Raw genomic sequence first — 11427 nt, forward strand, 5'->3', positions numbered from 1 at the left:
ATCATTCAAAAACAATATTTTAATTTAAAGAACGGGGAATGTGGTGAGGACTGAGGACGCATTTGAATTCATTTTGGATTTATAATCTTTTCTCTAAGGTTCGTTTAAATACGCTAAACTAATAGATTAATGTCAACTTATAGTTAAAGAAAAACGTAATTGCTTGGGTTTGTTTTCATACATGTGATCCAAATCTAACGAATTCATAGAACGGGCTCCAGAAGTGATAAAAAGCTACTTACTCTAATTTAGTTAGTGTGATTAAAACAAAAAACAGTTGGTGGTTCTTGTCAGTCAGAAAGCTGAAATCTTTCAGGAGACGATGTTTCTTCGGGTGTCTTTTTGTTTAAATCCGAAAGTTCAACAATTCGAGTCAAAGGCCGAAATACTGCAAACTGGGTGTCAAGTGAGAAAGAGCCTGGATTTAAGCAAGTTGTACCAGAGTAATTGAAGACATTCATATTGCTTCTGTCAGCCAATACAATCTGTAATACAAAAGGTCAAAACACGATAAGTATAACATACCCATAGCAACCTTTATGATAACACTTGGAAAAATTAAAATAAAGTTTAATTGCTAAACTCGTTATCTGTACATATAAATAGCTGAACGAGTTTGGTATCAGATGCAGAAATCTACAGCAGACCAAACAAGGTTCTTTATATTCTTTTAGACTGTAATTTGCAACTTTTGGTGTTTTATATATGGCTATCTATATACCATTCATGAACACAAATAAAAGGATGTTTCTAGACTCATTCAGTATTGTTAGTTCAGCTATAACTTCAAAAATGTTGCTACTTTAAGGGTTTGTTTGTTTATCGCTTAATGGAATGGTTCAGCACTTAATGTTGAACCATTCAGCATTCAGGGCATTTGTTTCTGGTCTGTGAATGAAATATGATGCTGAGTGTTAACCATTCAAAGTTGAAACAAACTTTTAATCATTAAGCACCTAAATTTTCTGTGAAATCCTACTTAAATCATATCCTAAACACTTATCAAACAAGTATATTGAATTTTTATTTATGTAAAATGTTAATACGGTAAATTTATCTCATTCATATTGTTTAATCAAAACAATTATCAAACGGCTTATTTTCATTCAGAACCAAATTCGTTCGGAACCTTTGAATGATTCAGATTATGAGTCATTCAACGCTTAATCATTCAAACACACCCTAAGAGAAGATTTTGAACAAACAGCCCAGCAGCAACTGTTATGAAATAGAGGAACTAGAAATGTTTTCTTATTGTATTTGTGTTGTATGCCTAAATATAGTTGTCATATAATATTTTCTAGTTTCTACTACTTCTATTGAATGGACTATAGATACCATTTTTATTTAGGCACCGGTAAGATCTAACAAGAAATAATATTATATAAAGAGATTCATGTGTACGCGATATTTTTGTTTTCTAACCCATGCAACATAGAACAAATAGAAGGTAATGAAGATGGTAAAAGAAATATTAGTTCACCGTATGTGGAGTCGGATACAGGTGAAGACAGTGGTCATAATTCCAAATGATGGGTTGTACACTCAAAGGGAGAGGGCAGAGATGACTTTGATGTATTATGGTAGCAACAAGCTGCATTACAAAAAAAAAATTAATTAAATGATGGCTACGAGTTAGTTATGATTACCAGCTTTAAGTCACACAAAACCAATCAATTCATTTGATGGTCAACTTTTATTGATAAATAATCTCATCACCATAGCTCTTACTAAATTGTTACCAACTTTATACACTAAAAAACTTTGGGAGACATTCGATCCATGTACAACAAGCCCACCCGTTCAGAAGTAAAGGGTGGCAATTCACCTATATTTTGAATCGCATGAAAGAAAGTAACTTACATGCTCAAAAGGCTCTTTGGTTTCTTCTGTTGAAGGAGGAATCAAACAAGACCTTCTCATTCTGTGAAGTAGATCCTGGCGGAAGAATGTTATTTCTTGCGTATACCACTTTATTCTGAAAATCAATACAGAGAAGTATCACATTTATAAACTTTAAAACCATCACAAGATAGCCTAGTGATTAGGGCCCTGAGTTCTTTGCAAGAGATCTCATGTTCGAATCATGTCTATGACGATTGACGAATATTTTGTGGTGGCCAGGGAAGGGTTGGTAACAACCAGGGATTAATCATGATGGGCTGCGTACATCAGTCGAATTACTCGCCCTTCCAAATAGCCCGGACAGGGAAAACCTTATACCTTTTACCCTTTATGTATAGCAGAAAGAAAACAGGAGCTTATAGCTTAATAAAACATCTAGAAAAAAAATTGCAGACACACCTGCATGGATTACTTGCAAATATGGCATTTGGGATGTATTTCTTAAGCTCTTCAGTTATATATTTGGGTAAAGCACATCGAGGTAAAACAGTTGAAGGACCTGTATAGTAACACATAACATATATATAAAAAGAAATCACATAATTTCAAAAGTATAAATAAGGGAATCAACAATATTTACCCGCATCTTCCGGCCCGGGAATGAAAATGAATCTACTGTTTTCGGTTAACCGCTGATGGTTTCCAATCATTTGTCCAAGTTTTGCAAAATTCGATCTGTATAGTATAAATGTCTTCTTTTTTTTTTTAACTCAATAAAAATAATAAACTATAATGTAAGTAAAAGAAGAACCACATCACACCTGATACTCGAGAAAGAACTAGACGAAAGGTTAAATGGACGTGAACAGAAATTTCCCATCAGCACAAAAAGAGAAGGAACAATCACTTCATTTTCATAAGTATCTAACACAGTCTCTAGTTTTTCCATCGTCTTCTCAAACAAAAAAGTTAATAAAGATATTAGGCAATGTATAAGATTATTGCTAACTACAGGTGGCGAACTTTCGTTTGTTACAAGTGGGTCAATTTGGGCAATGGATTATATCTAAAAGATTATACAAAATTTAAGGTGGATCAAATGAGTCGGTCATGTAATTAATAAAGTTTTGAGTGTTAATGTAATAATATAGTTTCTGAGTGTAACTAAAACATTTCGTACTCACGAAAATTGAAAAAAAAAAATAAAGCTTTTTTGTTGGTCAGCAAACTCGTTTGAACCTGTTACCCAACCGTCCATTTTGCCACCTTTAATAATATTACGAACTCGATACCTTCTCATCGTCCAACCAGATGTCAGATAGTACAACAAACATTTCATTTACTGCCATTGATTCCATCTCTGCAAGTTGTTTCTGAAAAACAATCAAGGAATCTTCCAACAGCACTTGTGATTTGCAAATAATGTTATTTAATTATTCCATTCATTACTATTCAAAAGGATCTCAACTTATGGTCAAAGCTTTCAAGTTATTCTTAAAAAAAATACTTTTTAAAACTAAAACTACTTTTGAAGATAATATCTGACCCAAACCCATACTGAACCTATACTAATTAAAGAAAACCCGAGCACTATTAAGCTTGAGCTCGGCTCGACTCCCTTGAAGTTCTTGAAATAAACAATAAAGTGACATCACTATTAAATTAAAGAACTTGAACTGTATTATAAGAATTAAATGCCTAAGAAAGGATACAGATTCATCTTTTGTAATTGTACCACTACCAAAATAATCAAGCCCTGTAAATAATGAAGTTGACTTATCTCTATCTTCTAATGGTGGGAAACCAAATGTTTGAACCTGCATATTATTGAAAACCACAATATGCTAATGATGAATTTCTAGTATTATCTTTTTTTATAATGATAAATAACGAAAGTATTGCTTTACTATAGTTCACATATCAGCATTCGCATGTCTAATCTAAAAATGACATATCAAAGTAGTGTGCATGTGCAAAGAATACAGAAACATGAGATGTGTACAAAGGAATACAACAGAACCAAAATAAAGAGATTCGGGAAAAAATTTCCAACAACTATCTCACTTATTGACGTCCACTGAATGAGTAATTTACCTATAACGATTTTTAAGTCATTTACGTATAAATGGATCAATTCAAGTTGTGCTATTATCTATGATATGGCCTCCTTCATGTTCGATTTCCAAAACATAGAGGTCATAGTGTTCTACGCTTCATCAAGTTTATAGTATATTCAGAATTTGTAGATACACAGTGACCTGTGACCCGTTTCAACTCGACCCAGCCTGACCATTTGGACAGTTTAAAAAATTGACCCGTTTGGCCCATGACCCATTTCAACCCAAGACCATTTTGACCCGTTACCAAAAACGACCCAACCTGACCCGTTTTCCAGATATACCTTTGACGTCAAAACGGTTAGACACGTTACCCAGTTTGCCTTTATGAAGAACCAGTAAAGGGGATAGCAAAACTAACCTGGAATGTACCATCTAGGAGCATCTCCCCTTGAGCTAACACTATAGTGTTCTCAGAAAAATATCCTGTTGTTACTTTGTAAAAAAATGTTAAGAGAAATACAAGGTTGTTACTTATCATAATTTACTAATATCAAAAAAATGTTGCAAATCAAGAGAGCCGCTTTGAGGGCTAGTAAATCCATAAATTTGTTTATGATTTTCATTCCATCTAAAACTTTTTTTTTTTATATTTAAAGCATGCAATCCAACAAAACATACTTATTTAGTAGCATTAATAAGATGACTAAGGATATTGCATTTGAGAGATTGATTTCCACAGCTGCTGTCAAGTCTTCAAGGTAAAAATGACCATCTTCCAATTGAGATATGACGCCCATTACCCAACTAATTCCGGTACGTCCAACCAAAGATTGAATTTGAGATATCTAAAACATGATGAACCATAAAATATATTTTAGAACATAACAGATCAAAAGATTATGGCGTTAAATAAGATTAGTCATGTGTTACAAAACTTAAAGGTGAAAGTAAATGTGGCAAATGGGTGAGTTGATGAGTAAAAAGTCTAAATTACTATTGTTTTGATATGTGAACAGGTTGGATTGACTTGGAACGTTTTTTGTCAAAAACTTCAATTTTTTCTATTAATATCTTATACGGTAATTGTTCATATTAAAAAACTTGTAGGGTTTATAATGTAACTTTTTCATAAAAAAAAAGCAAATTTATGTTTACCGGCAGGGGCGAAAATACTAGGGGGCAGGTGTTACCTGCCCCAGTGGACTTGAAATTTTCAGGCTTAAAAATTTGGAATTTTTTTTATTTTGCCCCTAGTAGATTTTTTGCAAGCCTAAAAGCCTTCATAATTTGCCCAAAAGCCTCCATATTTTGCCCCCAACCCAAAAGCTCATGACCCAAAAGGTTTATTTTCATGGAAGAAAAAAAGTTGCAATGAATGTGAACGCTTTTAAAACAAAATTCGTCCCCAGTGAGAAAAATTCATGATTTCATCACTGTTTACCAGTATGACATGTTATGGTAAAACATAACCTGAACCGACAACATTCATAAGTCTATGTTGGAAATTTGCACAACTCAGGTGAAAAAGAATATAAAGTGATAACACATGAAAAAAATGATGACCTCACAGCTCCCAAACTCGGATGATTCGGTACTAAATGAAGGCTTTGAAAATTGTGGAATACGAGTTAGCCTTTGAGATAACAAAAGAAACCTGTCCCTGTACAGCCAAGCTTTCGAAGGAGCATCACCATGAATTGGAAGTCTCCCTGTGTGTCTGCATGAAATTAAAAACATTTTTCTTTCAATGTGGGCTTTGGCTTATAAAAAAGGGAAATGATAGTTCAGTAAACCATATATCTAGAATGAGACTTACTGGCAAAATATCTTTCTAATTGGATCATATCGAAACTTTGGAATGACGAATGCGTCAATCACGCTTAATGCCGTGGACGTATTTGTACTAAAAACATCAACCTCGTTAGCAGCTCGAGCACCGATAAGCTGGCTTGCAACCCGCTGTACAATCTCCTTGTCCAAAATTGAAGACTTCACTGCCTCAATTCATAAAATAAAAATAAAAAATAAAATAAACAAATCTCTCTAAAGATAAAAGCAAGTTAAAATCCACACTTAATATTAACCTAAAACAGAGTAAAATAGATAAATGTATATATCATCATTTAATTTCATTCTCTTATATATAATTAAGAGATAATAATTACCATCAAAAGGTAATCAAAGATCTCAAATTTGACAATATCGGTACCAAAATTAATCAGAGTCCAACTTCACAAAAATATTATGTGATTAAAATAAAAAATGGGTCTTAACATTTCAATTCAAAGATAAATAGTGTTCTAAAATAAACTAAAATACAATAATATGCATAGAATCCCAAAACATCCTAGAAAGAGTATCAAACTAGGTGTCACGTGACAGAATTATAAACCCTAAATCTGAGTAGAAAATAACAAAACTGTTAATACATTCCGAATCAAAATAAGAATGTTATGATGAAAAAGGTAGAGAGATGGAGATAACAAACGTGATCGATTGTGGAGTTCATCAAGCAGGATATTTAGGGCTTCATCTTGTTGAGTTACCGGATCTAGAAAGTTGTTTAAATAATTAAGAATCTCGTTTAAAGCTTCGAGTTTGAGAATATATCCTCTCATTTTGCACTGTTTCTTTATTTTACTCTTCATCGTTCCACTCATTTTCTTGGTTTCTTGAAGAAAAAACAAATTCTTTGTAGTGTGGATTGAATTGAATTGGAATATGTAGCACAAAGAGGGAAAACGAATTATTAGTCAATTAAAGATAGATAAAATGGCGGGAAAAATGTTGTCAATTTTAATTTTTTAATTTCGCATAGAGCTAATACAACATAGGCTAAGCAGGGTTCATAACAGATAAGTTTTCGTTGTTCTTGATCAAAAAAAAAATTAAATAAATAAATAAATAAATCTGGGCAGGCCTTTTTCTATTACATGTATAGTATCGAGTTTGTTTGGGGCCTAGCATTATTGGGCTTATTGTGTTTTATTACATTTTGAAATGACCCGTAAAATTACGGGTTTTTTAAACGAAATAATTTAATAATATATTTTAGGTATTAAGTGAATATAAATGCTAAAGTGATTTATTTTAATGACCCGTTCGACTAAGAAACTTGTTGTTTTTTCAAATATATATAGGCATGTATTTTCAAATACATATGTAACGTAATTAATCTCGTAAAAAGAATCTATATTTGAATATTAATATTATTTTATAATATTTATAATTTAAATTATTATACTAAAAATAATAATAATAATAAAATTATTATACTAAAAATAATAATAATAATAATAAATTTTGCTCAAAGTTGAGTATTTATATTTTTAAAAATAATTATTAGTAATAGTAATAATAAATGTCTTTGGAATTTATTTTAGAAAATTAAAATACAATTATTATATAAAGGTTGTACAATATGCTTTAAAAATTGTAAATGTATTCATTGGTTGTTCTATAGAAGATTGTAAATTTAAGAAAGATTAGTATATTCTTTTATAAAAGATTTCATAATATTTTTTAATTAAATTAATATAAAATAATGACATCATCAAAGATGTTTTAAAATAATACTTTTTATTATGAATTATTTTTATGATTAGAGAATGTTTAATTATGACATCATCATTTTACATATTTAATAGATATTAAAAGATGAGATCTGGCAGGCCTTTTTCTATTACATATACATTATCCAATATGTCGGGGCCTAGTATTATTGGGCTTATTCGTGTTTTATTACATTATGAAATACAAAAATACTTTGGGGGCGTTTGGTTCAAGGATTTCAATTTTCAGGATTTGAAATCCTAATGGATTTGAAATCCCGTTGGATTTGCAATCTCACAGGATTTGAAATCTTGGGAGTTGAAATCCTATCTTCTGTTTGGTTCGAGGTTTCAAATATAAGAATTTGTAATGTGACTCCCCGTACAAAACCATCGTGTACGGATCGTCAACAACAGGATCATTACAAGGTCAAACACTATATGCTGTTTGAAAATCAGTTTTGCATTCATGAAAAGATAACGTTTTATAAAAGATAATGTGCTTGCTATGAATAGAAGCGTTTACACAAGTATGTGACCCAACGGTCGTTACAAAGCCATTGTTTGAAAATAACGTAAGTTACGAATGCAACACAAAAGTTCTATGATTGAGACATCTCTAAGTAATATAGCGGAAATCTAACACAGCAGGTCCGTAATAGCAAGTCTATAACACCAAGACAGCAAGTCTAACAGCGGAAGCAACAACGTCTAAGCACCTGAGAAATACATGCTTAAAAAATCAACACCAATGTTGGTGAGCTATAGTTTGTCTGTAATCAGTAATGTAATGTAGGCTACGAGATTTCAGTGCTTCAAACCAGCGTTTCAAATCAGTATTTCAAATCAGTATGATAAAGTATATGCTTATCCGTGGGCACCCGGTAACTAACTTAACGTAATATTACCCCCTAAAGGTGCACTTGGCGAGTGCGTAAGTTTACGAAGTATTAAACACCCGTTAAATTCTAGCGCGACTAGCCCGAGTGGGGATGTCAAACCCTATGGATCCATATTTAAGATCCGCGTTCACCGGTTCAAAAACCAATGACTAAACGTTACCGAGCTAAGGGGAAAGTTTATGCCGTTGTATAACCCACACATATATAAAGTTTAAGTACTCGTGTCTAGTAAGTAAAACGTAAAAAACGCATGTATTCTCAGTCCCAAAATAGTTAAAGTAAAAGGGGATGCTATAAGTCACAGTGATAAGAGCGGTAAAGTCGATAATGAAAGTATGCAAGTAGTAAGTTGGTCCGAAAGGTCGTCAACCTAAGTCAAAGGTTACTAGGTCAGTATGTTGTCCCAAAAGGTTAAAAGTGAATAAATTAAGTTTAAGTGTCATCATCATCATCATTCATCATCATAAAAGCTAAGTAAGTTTGACAAGAATAAAGATCAAAACAATAAGCTGACTTCGGTCAGCTGCTACGACCTCTATACAAAACAAAAAGACGCGTAGTCAGTGGCTATGACTTCGTATATGAGTCCACTAACTGCTGACCAATTTTCAGAACCTAACTCGTCTTCGTTTGACCGTGGCGACGGTTTAAGTGCGAGCAGGTCCGAATTTTCAGCACAACGTTACAAAGGTGTAGTGGTTTTGAAAAGGCCATAAATCCCAAACCATAACTCGGATCGAGACGAGTCTTAAACGGAAAGTCATCTACTCGAACCAGGCTATCTGAAAATAAAAATTTCTAGTAGCCCAGGAGCCTAATCAGATCCCAAAAACAGTAAGCAAGGTGCTTCAGTGGGGTTCTTAGTGCTTGATGCTCATCACGGTTCTCATCCTTGATGCTTGTAGCTTCAAGTGTACAACTCGTTGATGGGTTAGCATCACCTTGACCAACATTCTACCATCAACGCACAATATATTAAGACCAAGTAAGAACACAACTCATTTAAGAGTCTTAGATGGATGATGAACCAAGGTTACATCATATTCTTAGTCTTAACACAATTACAAGTTACATTTTCAACTAAAGCTACAAACTTTAATTCAATCAAACAAGTATGAACATAATCTAAGTCAAATAAAGTGATGGAACCCTAAGCTAGAGAGCTTGGATCCTTTTCACACAAGTTATAAAGTCACAAAGCTAGAAAGCTTGAACCTTTAGTGTTCTTGAAGACCTTGAAGCATAAAGCTTAGATCTTTAAGTTACATGAAGACCATAAACACAAGTTTTGATCTTTATAACAAAATAATGAGATCATAAGTTAGGAAACTTAGATCCAACAAAAGATATGAAGATTCAAGCTAGAAAGCTTGCATCTTGGTTGTTCTTGAAGATATTGAAGCATAAAGCTTGGATCTTTAAGTTACATGAAGATTATAAACACAAGTTTGAATCTTTATAACAAAATAACAAGATTAAAGTTAAAAGATATAGATCTACAGAGTAGGTGAAGATTTAAAGCTAGAAAGCTTGAATCTTTCATGTTCTTGAAGGATTCAAATCCAAGTTTGAATCTACAAGATGTAATCAAGATCAAAGCTAAAAAGCTAGACCCATGATGATGATGATGAAATCGTGAAAGTGAGAGGAAGAAGAAGAAGAAAAATCAATTACTTACACTTTTTAGAGAGAGAATAACTAGAGAGAGAATTAGAGAGTGAGTGTGTGTAAATTACAAATGAAAGCAAGTGTAAAATGGATGGAATAAGGCTTGTATTTATAGGTGGTGAGGGTGTGGGTGGGTGGTGATGGCCGTGATTTTCAAGGGGACAAGGGGGGACAAACTTTTGCTTTTTGGTTAATGGTTGTCTAAAGTTGGTGCTTATGTTAGGATCCCATGCAACATTAAGGATAATACTTGACAAAAATGCTAGCATGTTCCCTATAATAAATGGGCATTTGTCTTACTTATTAATGGGTCACTATGTCACACCCCCAAATAGGGTCTGGGGTATTTATGACTTATTATATCAAATCACAGTTGTATAAACGAGAATGACTCTATATGAGACGTTTTATTAAGTTTTGCAGCGAAAGATAAATAGATTACATTGTATTTAATAAACAACGCATTAAATGTCTTTAACTGATATGATATGTAATGAAGACTTTGAAAGGACCCGTCCTAATCCATCTGGACGAAGTCACCAACAACTGGTTCCATTGCGATGATCGACTCCAAAAACTGTCTTTAAAAATGAGCAAATGCACAGCGGAATGTTTCTTTCATACCTGAGAATAAACATGCTTTAAAGTGTCAATCAAAAGGTTGGTGAGTTCATTAGTTTAGCATAAATAATCATTTCATAATTTTAATAGACCACAAGATTTCATATTTCCATTTCTCATAAACATACGTCCCATGCATAGAGACAAAAGTATCATTCATATGGATTGAACACCTGGTAACCGACATTCACAATATGCATATAAGAATATCCCCATCATTCAGGGATCCTCCTTCGGACATGATATAAATTTCGAAGTACTAAAGCATCCGGTACTTTGGATGGGGCTTGTTGGGCCCGATAGATCTATCTTTAGAGTTCGCGTCAATTAGGGTGTCTGTTCCCTAATTTTTAGATTACCAGACTTAATAAAAAGGGGCATATTCGATTTTGATAATTCAACCATAGAATGTAGTTTCATTTACTCGTGTCTATTTCGTAAAACAGTTATAAAAACAGTGCATGCATTCTCAGTCCCAAAAATATATATTGCGAAAGCATTTAAAAAGGGATTAATGAAACTCACGCATATAAATATTGTAAAACAGTTAATAAAGCATTTGCATGTATTCTCAGCCCAAAAATGTAAAGAGTAAAAGGGAGCAAATGAAACTCACCTAATGTTTTTTGTAGTAAAAATACATATGACAGCATTGAACAAGTATAGGGTTGACCTCGGATTCACGAACCTATATCATTTATATGTATATTAATACATATAATTGTAATCGAACAAATTTATATATTATTTCTTAAATTATATATTTTATATCTTTAGTTT

The 11427-nt window shown here is 32.8% G+C and overlaps 1 protein-coding gene across 1 annotated transcript; it reads right to left on the reverse strand.

The window, feature by feature from the left end:
- Window positions 1-168: 168 nt before the first annotated feature.
- On the reverse strand, window positions 169-6565 carry LOC139855504 (DNA polymerase epsilon subunit B). Its single transcript, XM_071844732.1, has 13 exons — window positions 6394-6565; window positions 5722-5899; window positions 5469-5622; window positions 4618-4750; window positions 4324-4400; window positions 3558-3662; window positions 3138-3218; window positions 2667-2797; window positions 2486-2580; window positions 2305-2404; window positions 1864-1978; window positions 1484-1594; window positions 169-485 (listed from the first exon to the last, which is right to left on the reverse strand). Exons 1-13 carry the CDS (start codon window positions 6563-6565, stop codon window positions 291-293), a joined length of 1647 nt encoding a protein of 548 aa, XP_071700833.1. The 3' UTR covers window positions 169-290.
- Between the last annotated feature and the right edge of the window lie 4862 nt (window positions 6566-11427).

This window comes from Rutidosis leptorrhynchoides, chromosome 6, assembly GCF_046630445.1.
Source record: "Rutidosis leptorrhynchoides isolate AG116_Rl617_1_P2 chromosome 6, CSIRO_AGI_Rlap_v1, whole genome shotgun sequence".
Lineage (NCBI taxonomy): Eukaryota > Viridiplantae > Streptophyta > Magnoliopsida > Asterales > Asteraceae > Rutidosis > Rutidosis leptorrhynchoides.

Coding starts and splice junctions, on each gene's coding strand:
- LOC139855504 (XM_071844732.1), bottom strand. CDS start 6,565: ATGAGTGGAACGATGAAGAGTAAAATAAAGAAACAGTGCAAAATGAGA. Junction 2,798..3,137: donor TCTGGTTGGACGATGAGAAG/GTATCGAGTTCG, acceptor TTGTTTGAGAAG/ACGATGGAAAAACTAGAGAC. Junction 1,979..2,304: donor TTTGCAAGTAATCCATGCAG/GTGTGTCTGCAA, acceptor ATTGATTTTCAG/AATAAAGTGGTATACGCAAG.